The sequence below is a fragment of the Stegodyphus dumicola genome, chromosome 8 (genome assembly GCF_044657685.1).
Source record: "Stegodyphus dumicola isolate Sdum_Otavi_A_Nest chromosome 8, ASM4465768v1".
NCBI lineage: Eukaryota > Metazoa > Arthropoda > Arachnida > Araneae > Eresidae > Stegodyphus > Stegodyphus dumicola.
In genome coordinates this window covers 171,972,679-171,993,499 of record NC_140775.1, presented here as the reverse complement: position 1 = coordinate 171,993,499, position 20,821 = coordinate 171,972,679, and the positions used below count along the sequence as shown (strand labels likewise).

The window sequence follows — 20,821 nt, the reverse complement described above, 5'->3', positions numbered from 1 at the left end:
CATGGATTCAATAAAATAATCAATTGCTCCTTTTAAATGCCAGCAAATGCAAATAAAGAATATTTGGAAGGTACCGACAGGCATGAATAAGAAATACACTAAAGAAAACTGATTGAAGGCATAGATTACTGTATTCGTAGCTGCCGTTTCAAAACGCAATCCAAACAAAATGTGTCTTACTAAGTTGCGTTTCGGATGTTGAAGCAGAGAAGACAGTGCCAGGGCAAATGTTGTGCAAGAGAATGCAAAGTTGATAATTCCCATTGCCATGATTTGATATCTGAAGTATTTTATTTCTATAGATCTGATTCCGCACATATCATTGGAAAGTTTTCCAATGCGATATGTTCGCTGGCTTAGAATTATACGAAAAATTAATGCTATAGTATTCATTAAAATACTTCCGAAAACATTACCAGTATTGAATTTTTCAATCATTATCATAACTGATAAGAAAGCAATCATATGTAAAAAAGTTATCATATATGATAGACTTTTCGTTAAAAGATGAACAATTCTACCTGAGATGCGGTTATTTGGGCTTTTAAAGAAACCGCTAATTATGCTTAATCGAAATAAAAAGAATATCACTGAATAGCATCGCCACATTTCGTGATTCTTCATCTTCGTAGAGATTGAACGCAAATCTTGAATTTCTTTCTTCTAGTACCTAAACAAAGACTAACTAAAAGACACAAATTTCTAGCCTTCAAAATATGAAGTCATATCTTTGTCTTTAAGAAGCATAAGAAACACTGGCTCTAGCCAGATACCCAAGACGTTGAAAAAACGTTTTTGCTGACTTATATACTTAACATATATTTAACTCTGATGAATTTTTTTTGAATAAAATATCTGTCACAGTAAAAGGAGAAGCTACCGGCCGTTTAAGCTTTCTTTTTTTCTCACATGAGTATCGGTTGCTAAGTGATCTTATCTTCTAGGAACAGAAAAGTTCTAAAAAGTGTGCTTTAATAGTTTTCTACGAAGCGATCGATTAATTATTGTATTAACAAGATTTTTCTTCAACTAAACGTTTGACAAATAATAGTCAATTACTAAAAACGCGGAAATGTTTCAAAAGCGTACTGTGAGTGAAGAACTCGTAATCAAGTTAAAAGGAATTCCTATTTACATATTTATCTTTCAACATATTAGTTTACCTTGTCTTATTAAATCTATACCTTTTTCTTATTAAATCTATAATGATAAATTAAAATTAAATCAATCCTGGGAGCAAACATTACAGCATTATGCAGATTGAAAAAGTTTATTATCGCTAAAAGTTTTCTGATGAAATAAGAAACCTAGAAGCTGAATAGAAAAGTTACTCATCAAATATTCCTTTTACAAAGTTTTTACGTCTTTTTGAAGCATAACTAATTTCAAATATCCCATTATAATATGCAGTCAAAATTTACATTTCAAAAATTAAATACCGATTTTTGACAAAACTGATTTTTTTCCCGTGTATTCTCATTGTAGCATCACTAAATGTGTAAGGATTTTAAGTTTTATTAACGTTTATTTTATTTTAAAACTTTTCTATCCTCTCTGATTTTCCATTTCCGGCCAGAATAAGCGCGAGTAGAATAGCTCGTGCTAATGAGGTTGCAAACTGTTTAAGATATGGGTTTTAGCCAAAAGAAGAGAGAGACTTCCTACTGCCTTATCATGCGCGTGCTTTTCAGTCAATTCATGTCTGCCTTTAAGGCCAAAACATAGCTTTTGTTCATATTTGAAGACGTATTTTATTTTCTGTATTTCTCTCACTACATACGTAGTGTCAAAAGGCCAATCTTCGCGTTACTGGTTCTCTGTAAAGCAGCTAAGTTTAGTTCTTATTTAGTTAAGTTAGTTTATTTTTTATTTTCTACGTTTTAGACCAGGGATGATCGCCTTAGAGGGGTGTTTGTCCCGACAGGGTTCACTGTATTATATACTCTGTTACAAATTAGTGAGGTACTCAATTTTATCATTAAGCAAGGGAAATAAACTTGTTGGTGGCAATCTTACTATATTTTAAATATGTGCGTTCACATTTTAAATATGTGCGACCAAGGGCTGGTCTCTGTATTACGAAGGGCGGGTACGGCTGTACGCTGTGAGAAATAAAGGGTAAAGTTAGCCCTTCTTAGTGGTGTTGTATCTCCTACACGCACACGAGCGTAGTTCGAGTAAGCTCCCTGGTCTTTTTCAGGATTAGTAATGTTTCCAAAGGCAATTAGGAAAAATAGCAATCCTGACAAATGTAGTACCTAATTGTTATATTCATATGGAAAAACAAATTTATTAGATATTATTTAAAGAAGTGCATGAAATTGTTATACTTGAGATGACCCTTTCCGAAAGTGAAAATAATTAAGTCTATACGTAGGTTTCCTTTGAAGTTTATTTCCATGAGTAAAGTAAGTAATATACAATTCAAAATTGCTTAATAGCTTTTTAATTTTAATTACAATTTAAACATGTGAACGCACATATTTAAAATATACGAGTAGTAAGATTGCCACCAAGTTTATTTCCCTTGCTTAATGATAAAATTGAGTAGCTCACTAATCTGTAGCAGAGTATATCATACAGTGAACACCCCTCAAAGGTAGTGGTGCAAGTGTGCTCGCCGATCGTTTTTTATTTGCTCGCCAGCCCGATTAGGTACTGTGAACAAAAAATATTTTAAAAATAACCATTCATTTATATTTCTTAATTCTTAAAATATGGTAAGCATTTATAGCCATAAGAGATATCTTGCAGGACATTATAAAATAATTGATTGCTGACTGATGAACCTGATAGCGAACATGGAATCTTATTGCTTCATTCCGATGTTAGATGGCTCAGCAGGGGAAAAGTACTTCAACGATTTGTAGAACTACTTTCGCCAATAAAGCAGTTTTTGGAATCGATCTTTAAAGATCAATAACTTTCTTATAACTGAAAAATTACAGAAATGATTAACCTAAAGCAGCATGAGAGTTAAAAATTTGCAGAAATGATTATTTTATATCAAAGCACGCAATACCTCAGTCTGTCATAATTTACCAACAATGTTTCAATGTGGTATAAATATTGCAGCTTTCGTTCCCTCATCTCAAATTTTTCCATTTCATTCACATGCAAAATTTGAGTTTCCCAGGTTTTGTGAGCTTGGAGATATTTTTGGAAGACATCGGACATCGCACTGATATACACAGAGTGATTCGCTGTCTCGGTGTACAGACTTCTAGGATGGGTAGGGTACTTAAAGACTAATCGGGATCTGATAGTAATGCAAAATCAGAAACACAATCGTTACGCTGTACAGTAAGTTGTTAGGGAACTGGTAAAACATCCGCAGAGAAAAGCCGTCATTTTATACCGCCTATAGAGTTTCACAAAGGCGAAGATACGCACCTAGCATATGAAGCTGCTGATTGTAATGGACGAGTCCCTGCGCATTTGTAACGGAAGCATTATTTGATGAGGTATATTTCAAACCACCAGATAGCTTCCCGGCTGAATTAAGGATTATGTGAAACAAGTTCCTTCGAAAAGCGCTCCTTGAAACAAAAAGGAAATGATATGGACACCTGAAATCGAAGAGATAATGCTTTGTCATGCAAAAGACACTCCACGTGCGAGTACACGAGAAATCACTAATCACCGTCTACAGAATCCTAAATCCAACCGATTGACCCATAACATGAAGAGTTACTCATGAACAGCCTGATGATAACCCCACGGAACGGTGATTTTTACTTCCTTGTACGAAGTAAAAAGGAAGTATTGTAATCGCGAAAAGCTTCAGGCAGCATATTTCAACTAAAATATCCACTTTGACCGCTTTCGAATGCAATTTAACGATGTTTTTGCGTGATATCTGTACGTAAGGACAGAATAAAAGACTCTTTTCCTCCAAAAAAACTAAAAAACTGCTTTAAAATGAATTCTGAAGAGAATTTTTCGTGGTGCCTGTACGAACGTATGTACGTACGAACGTATCTCGCATAACTCAAAAACGAGTAGCCTCAGAACGTTGAAATTTTGTATACGAGTATAAGACTACTATAACATGTAGATGTGCACCTCGTATTTTGGTTTCAATCGGCCGCGCCATACGTATATAAATATATTTATAAATATATCCACTCTGTTACCCGGCTCAGTGATCTCAGTTTCTTTACTCTTATATGTTTGTAAATTGTACATTTTTTGCTTTAAAAATGATTGAATTATGTTGTTTTTATCTTCCGGTTAAGGGTTTTATGCCTTTAGTAAATCTGTATGCAATATTTTTAGAATTATCAACAATTTTAAAATTGTTTAAGTGCCGCTAAGCCTAATTTGATGGCGGCCATTGCTCTTGTTTACATTTGAAACAGCTGAGTAGCGGATTTATTGCCATTCTAGAGAAACTTAGCTTCGCAACAACAAAGATAACGCATTCATTTATTATTTAAATCATGCTTAATCCTTTCTGGAATTTATTCGAGGAAATAAGCGTTTAAGATTTACTTCCTAATTTTTAATACAGATATTTTGAGTTTCTATGTATTTTTGCCTTGTCGCGAAGTGAAAACTGAATTCATTGAATGAGAAATACTCAATCGTCTGTAAAAAACTGTTTCTTTTTTGTTTTGTTTTCTTAATTTCTTTTATACATAGTTCTAGCTTTATTATAGTATTTGAATAGAACATGTGGCAACGATAAGATAATTCTTTAAATGATATAAATTTTGTCCATTCTGAGTTATAATATGAACGAAATATAATAGTGCCAGAGTGTCGCTATGGTAAACAAAGTGAATTTTAAAGAATGCATTTATTCTATTGTGGTTTATGCGCTGTCGGCGAAGTAGGTTTAATTCAATCAAATAAGTTTAAATGAAATGCAAGAAAAAATGCTCCTAATTTAATATTCCGTACAAGGAAGTCAAGTCATGTGGTGTACACATCAGATTTTTTTTTAATTGTGTTTGCAGACGAATTTGGTGGACCTTTTTTTTTTTCCTGGGTGTATAAGATTCCCATTCTGTACGAAGAAGTATAGTACAAAACGGTTTGGTTCGTCTTTGGCAAGGACTTTTTAATAAGTTGATATCTCTTGCCTATTCATTTGGGAGGATGGTGTTATAAGATTTTTTTGAGAAAATCTTCTCCGAACTGTCAAATAAACAACCGAATCAGCAGTTGTCGCGCCATGCCATGCGGCTCAACATGATGATACCTCAGCTAATTTCACCGGTGACGGTCAGAAACACTGAAATATGATATTTGGACAACACTGGGTTTGGCGTTTCATTGGCCTATACATCGCTGGACTTATCTTTCCCGAATATTTTTATCTGAGGTCATATGAAAGACCTGATGTACAATATACCGATAAAGCCGTGGACAGTGAAGAAGATATTGTCGCATGCACCTGTCTAGCTTTTGCTGTCCTCTCCGAGAGATGACCAAAATATTTTTAAACATCCGCGATTCCATGAAGTGCCAATGTCAGGCTTATGTTGCAGATGGAGTGCGAAACTCTATGTGACATCTCTTAATATCACAACTGTTACATTCTAAGGAATAAAATAAAGTTCTTCACTTAAGTGTTTTTCCTTTATGTCTCGTGTTTTCTTGCCATGACAATGGTTGCCATCTGCATTGCTATTTGACCCTTCATTGCTATTTGATCCCATTTCGTCTTTGAGTGACTTAACCCTCTCAGATGCACATGCTGTAGCGAATCCTCTCATGTATGGCAGTGTAATACGCGATGCGCGCAACACTTAAAAATATCTCCCCAAGGGCTTTCATAGATATATTTAAAACATATTTTGAAAAAAATAAACTGCGAACAAAATATATACAAAATATGTTTCTGAAGTTTTGGAAGATTTCTACCACCACGTTTCTGTGTGATGAGAGTAATTTTTTGTGGTTTCTTTAGTAAAAACATATATGCATTGGCCAACAAATATTTTTTATTCCAAGTTTACTGACATTTTAGTGATATCAATGGGTATTACATTTAATGCCCTTTTTCTCCGTGAAAATTATTATTATGATTGAAAAAATTGTGCATTAGTTCCATCTTGAATCCCAGTGAAATGAATAAAATATTTACAAACTCAGTATCTGGCCGAAGTAATTATATTCTTTTTAAAGATCTTTTAAAAGAAAATTTAATAGTGTTAATTAATGTAGAAGGTATTTTAAAACTCAACAATGATATTAGGAAAAAAAGGAAGTCAAGATTTATTTTGCAAGAAATATTGCATATTGAATATTTTACGTTACCTCTTAAGGGTTACACAGAGATGTTGAAATTTGCAATAACGCTTTGATGTTATTTGAAAACACTTTGATAAGTACGAGTGGACTATTTTATAGGCAGGATAAATTTCATTAGCTTTGTGGAAAAAAAAGACATTCTTAATTTTTTTTATTTAAATCTCATTTATACAATTTGCGTTTCATAATATCAACAATGAGTTAGAGTTTCTTTAACAAAATATAAAAATGAAAAATGCAGATATACAAGATCGAAAATAATGGAAAATCAGCATTAAAAAAATCGACTCAATGTAAAATGAAATCTCTAGAAAACTGGAATTTCAGAAAATTGAATTTCAGAAATCTTAAATTATTTTCATCCAGATTTACGGTTGCCATTAAATAGCCATTAAAGTAGATGCTGCAGCATCTGATTCCTTACCCTTACTGATGAATTCATTCTACACTGATTATTTGTGGACTGTCTATAACGTAATACATACAAAGATTTATGAACAAAACCAAGATCCAACTCATGAATATATTGTGTCGGATGCGTGTCTAGAACTGGAGCGAATTTAAACAGGAAAATCATATATAATGTAAGGTTTTCCTTAATCCCCGCTTTTCATTCTACAGATCCTGAACAGACTGCATGATTATGCGTAGCCTGAGGAGCGAAAGAAGGAAGGTGATAGTCTACTCCAGGGATTCTCAACCGCTGGTACGCGTACCACTTGTGGTACTTTAGAGAAAAATAGGTAACATACATAGTATTTTAACTGTTAAATTCAAAAATTAAATACTCCAACATCATGTTTAAGTTTTTTTTCTCTAGCACGCGTAAATTTATGCGATCTGAGCTTTGTTCAAGGTCAATAACGGCTCATAGACTTTAGCAAAATTATCCACGTTTACTTTCACATATACCAAAATTTGTCACCATTTTTAAAAGGAGTAATAGAAATGGGTATTTTATGTAATATGAAATAAAAATCAGTTCCTATAATAAGATAATAATATCTCATTAATTCTTTTATAGCTGTTCGATTTATTTAGCATGTCTACACTTTATATCGCCACCATTTCCGGACTCATATTGCTCTAGTTTCAGTTAGGAAGAATTTTCTACGTCGATTTGCTGTCTCTAACAGCAGGTATTTTGTCTTCTTGTTGATTGTGTTCCTTACTTTTTTATACGATTTGAAAATATCGTCGTTTGAAGAACGGTAATATATTGAGTATTTTAATATTTGGGAAAAAATAATAAAACAAACTTAGATTTTCAAAATGGAAAAATGGCTAGGTTTGACTAAGCAGAAAAGTGATGATTCACAGGTGATGGATCCAGGACAATTTATTAGCACTAAGAATATCGGGGGAAAAAAAGAAAAAATTGTTCATAGAAAATGTAATGAAGGTTATTTATCATTCGGGTTTACTTCGAATGGAGATAAAATGAACCCTCAGTCTCAAAGTGCTGTTTGGGGTGAATTATTTTCCAATCAAAATATGAAACGATCGTTTCTTAAAAGACATCTAGAATCTAAGCATGCCAATTTAAAGGATAAATCAGAAGAATATTTTAGGAGGAAATTATGGGAGTTCAAAAGTAATAAAGAAGTAATGAAAGATTTTGTTACTTAAAGTGAAAAAGAATTAACGAAGTGTATTTATTTTGTGAATCTCTTCATAATAGAGCAACTGCAAATGAAATTTTCAAAGTAATCGATAATTTTATGTCTGAGAATAATATTCCTTGGAATAAGTGCATTGCCGTGTGCAGAGACGGAGCTCGGCTTTAACAAGAAAGCATTCCAGTGTTATTACTGAAATAAAGAAAGTCGCACCTGAAATTAAATTTACTCATCCCCGAAAACCAGAATATCGTTTTCAATTAAGCTGCGAACGTTGTTAATTTTATTAAAATCCAAACTTTAAATTCAAAAATATTTACGATCCTATGCCAAGAGATGAGCAATGAATATGAAACGCTTTTGTTAAATTCCGAAGTTAAAGGTTGTAGGATTTTCCATTGTGTATTTCTAAATTACAGTTGAAAGTGAAGAACCTTAAGAACTAGTAAGCGAATAATCGCTTGATTTCGTGAGACAGGAAGAAACAAGATAGAAGGGTAAAATAACCCTGGCGTAATATTCTAACTAAAATTTAACGAAACTCCGTCTTGGAGTTGTACAATAAAGCCGACACTTGGGCTTGAACTTAAGAGACTAAGAATTAAACTACACTAATCTTAACTAAAGAGATATAGCCGAAGCTATCAAAATTCTAACAGAGTTGGCCCCTTAACGTTAATTGACTGCGAAGCTATCAAGGGCCTAAAGTACGGCCGAGCGTAATATAGCTTACGAGAGAGTAGCCTAAAAAGGCGGACGCGTACAGCCAGAATATCTGGTATCTCTCTCACTAAGACTGTAGAAATTCGCGGTTGTATACCGCTCTTCCTCATTAGCATTCAGACGTGATTCTAAAACTAAGTTCTGGCCGGAAGTGGTAAGTTGAAGTAAGAATCGATAGGAAAGGAAGTTTAACTCAAAATTTAACTTTTAGTAAAATTAATATAATCTTTACAAGGTGGTTATCCAGAGGCAAATTTTAAACCGTCTTTTTGAACTTTGATCAGAAATTCAAATTTTTCTTCTCTGTGATTCAAAATCTGTATTGCAAAATTGTTTATTTAATGAATTATGGTTGGCATGTTTAGCATATTTAGCTGATATTTTTGGAAAGTTAAATGAATTAAAGTTAATATCACAATGACAAAATGTTAATTTGTTTACCATTAAAGATAAAATAAATAGAATGATAAAAACTCGAGCTAATAATCAAAGAATTGGATAATAATATTTTAAACGTTTGCCACTTTTAGAAAGTTTTCTAACCGAAAATAGTTTGAAAAGAAAAGAATTAGCATCCGACATTAAGAATCATTATTTCTCATTGATAAATAATTTCAACATGTATTTTCCCAAAGATTATGAAAAAGGAAATTGGATAAGAAATCCATTTTGTTCAAATATACCTGAAATTTTATTGGCTGAACTGGAAAAAAGAATTTAAAGGCATTTCAAATAAAGTTATTCAATTTTTACCGCCTTTTTCCACAACCTATTGGTGTGAGCAAGGATTTTATTCCATGTTATATTTGAAAAATAAATACAGAACAAAATTAAAACTGGATCCTAATTTATGGCTAAAACTGAGTGAAATAAGACCAGACATAAAAACATTGATCTACCTTTAAGGCCCAAATTTGGTACTAAATTTTAGAATCAAAGTATTATAACCTACATTTTGATAATTAAATTGATAGCCAATATTTAATCTATTATTTTTTATGTGTGCATATTTAATACAAGTATCCAGTAGGTTGTGCAAATGGCAAAATATACTTTTTTAAATATTTCTGTTGAGAAATTGAAAAATAATCGTTGGTACTAAAGTTTTCCAATTTTGGTTTAGATGGTACGTGTTAGTCTAAAGGCTGAGAACCGCTGGTTTACTCCATCTCTATGATCACCCACAATGACATCCTAGACAATTGAAGTTATGATTGAGAGAAAGGACAATTTACAGAATTCGAAAACAGTTGGAGGATTCTGACTTTAACGTGGGGGCGGTGCACGATCGTGCTAACGCGTGGCAAATGTGCAGCAGTCGCCACCTTTGAAGAAGGTCTGGCAGTGAATCAAAATATGTGCCAAAACGTTCTGACGACCGTAGTCAAATCCTGGCTTGAAGTTGTTCCAGGAAGAACTTCAAGCAGGACAACTTCATGTTACAGCAAAATTCTGCATCAGCACAGAAACAGATAAAAAGTGGTTCAAGGATAATATTTTTTACCATGTTTCCTCTGCTCCAAATTCATCTGTCTGCAGTCTTCTGGACTATGATGTTCAGAGCTCTGTTGAAAGGACTACTAATGGAATTGCTTATAACAATAAATGTGAGCTGAGGGAAAGAGTCTGCTAGGATTTCAAAATTTATCTGCTGGGATATAAAAATTTACCTGTATTCGCTTCCGAAATTAACTAGAGGCTGTAATTGAATAAGTACTATTTATAAAGCATTACTTTGCTTTTTTGTCTAGAATTTTCCAAAAGATTTAAAATTAAAAATTTTATAGGTGTTTCTCTTTATGTATTTTCCGCTCCAATTCTATTTGCGCACCTAATATATCAATATCATCTAACATTCAGAGGCTTTCGTTAACATAAAAATGATGTCTGGAGCAAATCTCGATGAAGAATTTGTACGCCGCCGAAAAATCAAAAAGTAGCCTTAAGAATTTTTAAAAAATTATTAATGTCTATTCTGCACAAATAGGAGTAAAATTATTTCCTCTTTTATTAACACATTCCCGACAATATGTCGAACGAAGTGGAAAAATACTGTGTGGTTCACTATATAGCTTCTTACGCATCACCTATCTTTACCACGCTGTCTCTACTGAATTCCTTCCAACAAATATAAAAGAAATTCTCCTTCTAATGAATGAATGGATTTATTAGTCCTTGTAATGATATCCATGTCTTACATGACGCAGTTGCATGCATTTTTGTACTGGATGTGGAGATTATTTCTTCTGGAAAGCTGCAGTATGAACCTAATGCTGTATGAAGAGTTCTGACGAAAAAAAAAAAAGGTGTTTCCTCTCTTGGAATGAAAGTTAAGTTTTGCGAGGAAGCTCTACCCTTTGTTATAATCTTGTGGTGTCCAGATTGCAATCCAAAAACTTATCCTCGTCATCACTATCGAAGCATGGTTTGTACCAGAACTTAAATTGTAGCAGAGGAATCTCATTCACTTCTCTGTAAAATGGCAGTTCCTTTTTCAACCTGCTCAGCCATCTTAAGATTTTGGGATAAGGCTTCAGGTCATAATTGTATACCTGCGAAAATAAAAGTTTAAACATTAACTTGCAATATCATTTTCAGTTTCAGTTTTAACATCTAAAAGGCGTCATATACGAGTAAATTGAATTTTACTTCCTTGTACGAATTAAAGGAAGTATTGTAATCGCGAAAGTTTTCAGGTATTACACTGAAGTGACAAAAGTCATGGGATACCTCCTAATATTTTGTGGGTCCTCCTTTTGCCCGGCGAAGTGCAGCAACTCGACGTGGCATGGACTCAAAAAGTCGTTGGAAGTCCTCTGCAGGAATATTGAGCCATGCTGCCTCTATAGACGTCCATAATTGTGAAAGTGTTGACGGTGCAGGGTTTTGAGCACGAACTGACCTCTCGATGATGTCCCATAAATGTTCGATGGTATTCATGTCGGGCAATCTAGGTGGCCAGATTATTCGCTGGAATTGTCCAGAATATTCTTCTAACCAATCGCGAACAATTGTGGCCCGGTGACATGGCGCATTGTAATCCATAAAAATCCCATTGTTGTTTGAGTACGAGAAGTCCATGAATGGCTGTAAGTGATCTCCAAGTAGCTGAAGGTATCCATTTCCAGTCAATGATCGGTTCCGTTGCACCAGAGGACCGAGTCCATGTCATGTAAAAACAGCCCAGATCATTATGGAACCACCACCAGCTTGAACAGTGCCTTGTTGACAACTTGGGTCCATGGCTTCGTGGGGTCTGCGCCACATTCGAACCCTACCATCAGCTCTTACCAACTGAAATCGTGACTCATCTGACCAAGCCACGGTTTTTCATTCGTTTAGGGACCAACCGATATGCTCACGAGCCCACGAGAGTCGCTGCAGGCGATGTCGTGCTGTCAGTAAAGGTACTCGAGTCGGTCTTCTGCTGGCATAGCCCAAGGAAGACAAATTTCGCCGCACTGTCCTATCGGACACGTCCCTCGTACGTCCCGCATTGATTTCTGCGGTTACTTGGCGTTGTTGCAGTGTTGCTTGTCTGTGAACATTGACAACTCTACGCAGACGTCGCTGGTCTCAGTCGTTAAGTGCAGGTGGTCGGCCACTGCGCTGTCCATGGTGGGATGTTATGCCTGAAATTAGATACTCTCGGCACACTCTTGACACTGTGGATCTCGGAATGTTGAATTCCTTAACGATATCCGAAATGCAATGACCCATGCATCTAGGTCCAACTACCATTCCGCGTTCAAAGTCTGTTAATTCTCGTCGTGCGGCCATAATCACGTCAAAGCCTCTTCACATGAATAACTTGAACACAAATGAAAGCCCTGCCAAAGCACTTCGCATTTATACATTTTCTACGCGATACTAGTGCCATCTGTATATTTGCATATTGCTATCCCATGACTTCTGTCACTTCAGTGTATATTTCAACGAAAATATTCAATTTGATCGCTGTCGAATGCAATTTAACGATGTTTTTGAGTGATATCTGTACGTAAGGACAGAATAAAGAATTCTTTTTCCCAAGTTGAATTGTAAAATGGATTTAAAATGGATTCAGAAGAGATTTTTTTTCCGTGGCATGTGTACGTACACGTTGAAATTTTGTATATAGGACTCTATAACATGTAGTTGTGCATTTCTCATTTTGGTTAAAATCGGCCTCATCAAATATATATATATATATATACTCGCTCTATTACTAGGCTCCATGAACTCGTTTTATTTTTTATTTTTTTATTATTATTATGCCTCTTTGTTGATAAATTGTGCATTTTTTGCTTTAAAAATAATTGAATTACGTTGTTCTTATGTTCCGGTTAAGACTTTTGTGCTTTTAATTAATCTGCATGCAATATTTGTGTAATTATAACAATTTAAAAGTTGTTTAAGTGCAGCGAAGCGGAATGGAACAGCCATATTTGTTTGTATTTGAAACTTAGAAGAATAGTGAATTCAGTCAGTTTCTGCGCCTTCAGTGTCTTTTTGCCGAGTGAGACCAAACGCAAATATGCACTTAAAAATCTGCCTTCTTTCCCGCTGGTCGAATTGCTTCTTTTTGCGTAGAAACTCTAATTTTAATTGTAAAACATTTTTAATTGTATGTGCTGTTTTATGTTTTTCCATATTTTTCAATTTTTAACGAAGATATTTTGAGTTTTTATGTATTTTTGTCTTGCCGCGAAGAGAGAACTGAATTGACTAAATGAGAAATATATGTATAATGAAATTCGAGGAAATAAGTTTAAATGAAATGCAGCAAAAATGTGTATAATTTTGTAGGGTTTATATTTATTTTAACTAACATTTATTTTAAGATTAGACTATCTTTCCTGTCAAGCCTTACTTTCCCCTGGAATTGCCAATGTCAGAGTATGTAAATTTTAGTAGAACGCGCAAGGATTCAAATTGTCAGCGGAAGTAATTCTGAGTTAAATAGAAGGGAAACGGGTTCGAAGGTGTGCTTTCTTGCTTCACGAGCGTGGAGGTGGCCAGTTAGAAATTGAAGAACCACGCGTTTCGGCCTGTGTGCTTGCCTCGGCAGTTTGTTAATCGTTCAACGTAATATTCAGAAGTTTGCTGAATTATCAGCGGTATTTTAGAACGTGGTGAGGTTAGTTACGTTTAGAGAGCCTCGTAGTTAGTCACTAGTTATTATCTCTTTTCAGTTTCTTATTTTTATTTTACCACTGGGTCGGCGTAGTTTGTGAGCGTCAAGAGCACGCATTTGTAATTTCTAAAGTTGAATAAAAAGGGATTTTAACCCTTCTCAAGACTTTGGTCTACTTTCCAGTTTTTAGCAGTCACCACTATTGTTGCGTGCAGGTTGGAAGCGCGCAACATTACACTGGCGCCCGAACACTTTTCGAACTGAAATGGCCTAAAATTGAATGGAAGTTGCTGGACAACAACAAGAAATGGCAAGCCAATTGGAAGGATTTGGATACCTGGTCCAGACGATGAGAGCGTCAATTAAGCCAAGCGTCAATTTCGACGGAAAAAATTCGGTGGCGATATTTCTAGAAGAACTAGACAATCACTTCCAGCTCTACCCTGTGCCTGAAAGACAAAAAGTTGCCATCGCTACATCTGCACTAAGAGGACAGGCCGCGCTATGGTGGAAGAATATAGGCAAATTTTTATTAGGGGAATTCGGAGGCCAGACATATACATTTGAAAATTTCAAAAAATCGTTATTAAAGGCCTTCCCCATAGTGAAAGATCGAGCAAGGCTAGAAGCCGAACTGTATAGTTTTTATCAACGGAATATAGAAGAGTTGACGGACTTTATTCTGCGAAAAATTAAGCTGACGGATATGCTGTATGGGAAGAGACCCGACGCGGAGATTATTGAAATAATCTTACCAAGATTACTACCTGCTGTTGAAGATTACTTTGAAATTATAAACCCAAGCATATTGCAGGAGCTCTTCGAATTGGCGGTCAAGTTTCAAAATCGGAGAATAGCGGAAAAAGCTAGAGGGGCATCGTATTCTCAAAGTATCCGAAGGCAATCTTCAAATGAGCAGACCAGAAATGCAAACCGCTGTTATGGGGGAAAGAGCTATCAAGCTAACTCATCGAAGCTCGAAGGTCAAGGCCCAAAAAGGAAATTCGAAAACAACCGTCCGCGTACCCAGAAGGCAGAAGTTGAAAGGAAAGCTTTAAACGAGTAGAGGGGCCTGTGAAAGCGAGGGTCCAGACCCCGGAAGTTTTGAAAAAACCCTCAAAAAGACACTTAAATACGGTCATCGTAAAGAACTCACATCTACCAATTATACAAGTCCTGATTGGCGATGTACCAGTAGAAGCCCTCATCGATACAGGAGCAGAAGGTAATTTTATGAGTGATATTTTTTTTAAGAAGAACTTTAATAGGTTTCGATTATTTAAAAATAAAAACACAGAAATCATAGCAGCGCAAGGACAAACTTGTCAATGTATCGGAACACTATCTTTAAAGATACAGGTCCGAAATGAAACCCTTAAAGTATTAATTTTTGTAGTAAAAAATTTGCAAAATCCACTTATTTTAGGTATGGAGTTTTTAAAAGTCGCGAAGGCCAAACTGAATGTTCAGGACAGTTCTATTGTGCTGGAGATGGACTGGAGGGTGGTGGAACCAGTGGAACAACCGCAAGTTGACCTTAGCCATTTGAATAACCATGAAAGTCAAGCCATCCAGCAAGTGGTGAGTACTTTTTCAAACTTGTTTTCAGAACGACCTGGTAGCTGTCAAATAGTTACGCATGAGATACAGTTAACTGCCGACAAACCCTGTAGGACTAAACCTTATCGCTATGATAAACAAAAAGAGCTAATCATAGAAGAACATATTCAGGAAATGTTAAAGAACAAAATAATAACGCCCATAAATAGTGAGTACGCGAGTCCAGTCGTACTATGTAGGAAAAAGAACGAGTTTCCTCCTTCGGATAAAAGGGCTTGGAGGTTTGCTATCGATTACAGAAAACTGAATAGTATTACTAAATTCCCAGCTTACCCTTTGCCGGTTATAGAGGAAATTATTAGAAAGATTAAATCTACAAGATACATGACTACTTTGGACTTAAAATCTGGCTACTATCAAATAGCTATGAGACCCGAAGACATACATAAAACCGCGTTTATAACAAAATTGGGCACTTATGCATTTTTAACCATGCCCTTTGGGTTGTGTGGGGCCTCATCAACATTCCAGAGAGCTATGGACATTGTTTTAAAGCCTGTCCTAGGAAAATCGACTTTAATCTATCTAGATGATATAATTACAACGAGTAGTACGTTGGAACAACATATTAAAGATCTAGAAGAAGTTTTTAAATTATTAAAAGAGGCCGGTCTTACAATTAACGCCTCAAAATGCAAGTTCGCAACTAAAGAACTTAAATATCTGGGTTATAAAATTTCGCAAAAGGGTATAGAAACTCAAGATTCAAAAATAAAAGCCATCAAGAATTTCCCACCGCCCAACACCGCCAAGAAACTTTCTTCTTTCCTTGGGTTATGTTCTTACTGTCGGTCTTTCATAAAAGATTTCGCTAATATTATTGAACCACTCTTAGTAATCAAAAGAAAGAGAGGTAAATTTACGTGGACAGCGGAAGCAAATACAGCTTTTGAAAGATTAAAAGAAGCGCTCATCAATGCCCTGTTTTAAAATTCCCGGAGGGGGACGAAAACCTGGAAATTGCAGCAGATGCGTCAGACTATGCGGTGGGTGCGGTTCTTATACAAAATAGCCATCCTCTGGCATTTTTTAGTAAAACGTTGAATCGGACACAAAGGAATTATACAGCTATAGAAAGAGAAACATTAGCCGTATTAATGGCTGTACACAAATTTCGAGTTTATTTCGGCAAAGCGCCAGTAACAGTCTTTTCGGATCATGCGGCTGTTGGTAGACTTTACTCGGGGAAAAACCTAACGCCCTGGTTAATTAGATGGGCTTTAAAACTCCAAGAATATAATCTAATAATCAAATATAAACCGGGTAAGGAAAACAATGTAGCTGACGCACTTTCTCGTATCAAACTGGACGATGAAGGCAATGAACTTAAATGCGCTGTGTTGACTTCAAAAATTTTAGATTCTAGAGATACGATTATCACTGAACTGAAAGCTGATCCTGAATTTGGAAATATCTATGCATATTTGAAAGACCCCGAAAGCTTTGAGCACACAGATATCGATGCGATAAGAAATAGAGCAGAAAACTATGAAATAATAGATAATTTATTATTTTATACGAAAACAACAAACGAAAATCTCGAGTACAAACCAGTCATCCCAGCCTCGCTTCGATTAAGCATTTTGAAGGAATTACACGACGCGAAAACAGCGGGTCATTTAGGGGTCCGAAAGACTTTAAAAAGGGTACGCGAGGCGGTATATTTCCCGCAATTATACAAAATAGTAACTGCGTATGTCAGGTCCTGCAATCAATGTCAGTTAATAAATGATATTAATTACAGCCCGGCCGGGTACTTAAATAGCATTCGCGCTACATTTCCGAATGAAATTTTAGGCATAGATCTTCTTGGTCCTTTCCCCCAGAGTGAGTTAAATAAAAATCGTTTTCTTTTAGTAATTGTAGATCATTTTTCAAAATGGACAGAAATTGTCCCACTTAAACGCGCGTCAGCCAAAACAGTCGCTGATGCATTCTTACACAGATACATTTTAAAATACGGTGCACCGATAAAAGTCATTAGCGATAACGGTAAACAATTCGTTAGTCAAATATTTGAAAACATATGCACTGGACTTGGCATACGCCATATCAAAATGGTTCCGTATAGACCACAGGCAAACATAGCAGAAAGAGTTAATAAAAACATTGTAAAAATAATTCGAAGTTATGTTAGCACACATCACAAGCGCTGCGATGGCTACATAAATGAGTTAGCTTATGCTTTAAGAACGGCAAATCACGATACTACGGGAAAAACCCCACCAGAATTATTTTTAGGACGGAAGTTAATCACGCCTTTAGATAAATTATTCTTTGTGCAACAAAGAGAGCAAGAATTTAAACAGAAAGATGTGCAAACACTTATTGACCAGGTTGAAAGCTCGGATACGGCAAGAAATAGACAAAAGTTATATTATGATAGAAAACGCCGTGAAGCAAATTTTAAAGTTGGTGATAAAGTGTTGAAGCGGAAATTTTCTCTGTCAAATGCCCCAGACAATTTTACTGCAAAGTTAGCTCTAAAATTTGAAGACCCCTATGTAATTCAGGAAATCAAGGGAGTCGTATTGTACCTTAAGAACGAAAGAGGGGAAATCTGTAAAGCAAGTCCCGACCAGGTGAAAAAATATTATAATCAAAATGATTTTGAAATCCTTAAAAGTTTCTTGCAGGACTCAAGCGTGTAAGTAAGCGTGTAAAAGAAGTAGAAGGTCCAGAAGTAACGTCACCCGTTCCACCACCCAAGAAGCAGAGAACTGAAGAGAAACCTAGCCCTTCTACAACCCATGCGACGGTACTGAAAAGAAGAAATGAAAACTTTCAGACTCCAGCATTTAAGAAATACAAGAAAGCAAAGTCGCCGCGTAAAGAAACCTTGGTAAAGAGGAAAACACCACTTATAACGTATCGCAGTAGAAATTATACATCGAGGAGAACGCTCCCAGGGCCAGACAGTCAGGTGCAAACAAGGCCGCCGTTCCTGAAATTCGTATTCTTGTATTAATAAGAACTTTAGTTTCAGTGCCGCCAGCTTGGCGAAGAATGACTAAAGTAAAAATTTATTTTTCTCTTATTCATTTTATGGTAAATTGTAAAAATCATATGTATTAGAATTTTGTAAATATACGTAAATACTTGAAAGTTATGTAAAAGTAGAATTTAGTCTAGAAGCATAAAAATTTTAGATGCTAAAAGTAAATGCTCAAAAGCAATTAATTCAAATTTAAGTATTAATGTGTAGATAAAATCATGCTTTAGAGCGAAAGCCTGCATGTCTAAAGATGAATGAGGGGGAATTTAGAATTAATGTGTTTTGTAGGGTTCTCCACCTACACTTGAATTTTAAGAATGTTAAAGTAGCTCATCGAGTTGTAGAATGTCGAGTAAGGTGTGTCTATTTGGTCGTTGAATTCTAACAAATCATTGTGGTTAGGGGAAGTGTTGCAATACTAAAACACGAATATACCCGTTTGACACCACACATGGTGGAGAGCCAGGGTAAAGTTAAATTCATGTTTGAATACTTGAATGAATGTGAATTAAGCAGTAACCAAGGAAAATAAATCGTTCAAAAACAAAAACTTATTCAGTGTCAAGAAAGTGTAAATTATAATGTATTTAGAAAGATACTGATACTTATTCCTTCCAGATGCTGGAAGGAAGAGAACAGATTGATTGCTGAAGTCCAGGAAAGGTTGCTGTAAGAAGAGAGAATTAAATAAGTATCTACAGAAATTTATTCTACCTTTTCTGAAATAACAGATTTTTTTTTTTTTTTTTTTATGTAAACGAGGCTCTTAAAATTTAGTTCAGAATTGTGGAAACTTTTCAACAGGTCGTTTCTAGGACCTGCTTCTAAGTTTATCAAATTCTGGCAGCGGCAAATGTAGGGTTTATATTTATTTTAACTATTATTTATTTTAAGTTTTCCTGTCAAGCCTTACTTTCCCCTGGAATTGCCAATGCCAGAGTATGTAAATTTTAGTAGAACGCGCAAGGATTCAAATTGTCAGCGGAAGTAATTCTGAGTTAAACAGAAGGGAAACGAGTTCGAAGGTGTGCTTTCTTGCTTCACGAGCGTGGAGGTGGCCAGTTAGAAATTGAAGAACCACGCGTTTCGGCCTGTGTGCTTGCCTCGGCAGTTTGTTAATCGTTCAACGTAATATTCAGAAGTTTGCTGAATTATCAGCTGTATTTTAGAACGTGGTGAGGTTAGTTACGTTTAGAGAGCCTCGTAGTTAGTCACTTGTTATTATCTCTTTTCAGTTTCTAATTTTTATTTTACCGCTGGGTCGGCGTAGTTTGTGAGCGTCAAGAGCACGCATTTGTAATTTCTGAAGTTGAATAAAAAGGGATTTAAATCCTTCTCAAGACTTTGGTCTACTTTCCAGTTCTTAGCAGTCACCACTATTGTTGCGTGCAGGTTGGAAGCGCGCAACATTACAATTTAATAGGCCGTACAAGGAAGTCATGCTGTGTCAACATCAGATTTTTTATTATTATCACGTCAGATTATTTGACTGTTTATTTTTCTATATTATGTTTCATATTTACTTCTATAAGCCCCATGTGATACTTTATGGTACATGGGTAATCATTTGTGTTTTTAATTTAAAAAAAATATTAGCATTGTGAGAAAGTGGAACATGAAAAAATTTTGAATTCAGCGGCAAACTTTCATGACACAACATCGGACACAATCCATATTTAACCACTTCTTGCATTTTAATGCCTTTTTGGTGACTATTAATTCGAGGGGAATCTTATTCTGGAATTGTGCCCTTTTAATTAAATACCTACATTTCATTTCATTTCGTCGTCAACGGACAGCTGGTCCAGTGGATAAATGTTCATCAAGTGTTATCTACTATATGCATGTAACCTGGGCTATGTCCTCTCGGAACAAATTCAGAAATACATGATGGTACATGAAAGTAGTGATTTTCACATTGTTTACAGTAAGAAAATTAACACCCATTCAGCTTATAAACTATAATGGCTGAAATTCTGTTACACACATTTTAATATAATATGTAAATACCTACAACACCAGTGACTTATTTCTGCACTTACTTCAGCCAAAGAGATACTAGCCACAATGGACAAATCTGCCAGAGTGAGCTGTTTGCCCGCTACGTAAGTATTCATCTCTAGTGTATGCTCCAGCATGAACAAAGAACTTTTATAACTGTATTCTTTTGTCACATCCGGCGTCTCTCCCCGGAATATGAGAGGATACTGAAAAAAGGATAAAGGGGAAACATTAATCATTTCGTCTTTTGGTGATCACAGAGAAAACTTGCGAAAACCTTTTTGAATAACCAAAAGAAATCTTGCAAAAAAAAAAAAAAAAAAAAAAAAAAAATCTGAAATGTTTCAGATTTTAAATTACGTCCAAAGGGGCGTTTTTTAACATTTTGTGTGTTACCTTTCTTTATTAAATATCATGTTCCTCGCATTTAAACCATAAGATCCAGTGCAACAGCAATATCGCAAAATAGTTTTAAAACGAGCATAT

General features: G+C 35.3%; 1 protein-coding gene across 2 annotated transcripts in view; it reads right to left on the bottom strand.

Annotated features, from left to right (window-relative positions):
* LOC118205230 (glutathione S-transferase 1-like) overlaps positions 1 to 20,821 on the bottom strand; it is a 159,217-nt gene that overhangs the window by 54,035 nt on the left and 84,361 nt on the right. Inside the window, exons 4-5 of one of the 2 annotated variants that reach the window (XM_035377537.2) lie at positions 20,377 to 20,541; positions 6,396 to 11,155 (exon numbers count right to left, since the gene is read on the bottom strand). In XM_035377537.2, coding sequence (XP_035233428.1) covers positions 10,964 to 11,155; positions 20,377 to 20,541 — 357 coding nt within the window. In that variant the 3' untranslated portion in view covers positions 6,396 to 10,963. Of the gene's footprint in view, positions 1 to 6,395; positions 11,156 to 20,376; positions 20,542 to 20,821 lie in introns of those variants that run through there. The other variant, XM_085822751.1, reaches the window with a different exon arrangement.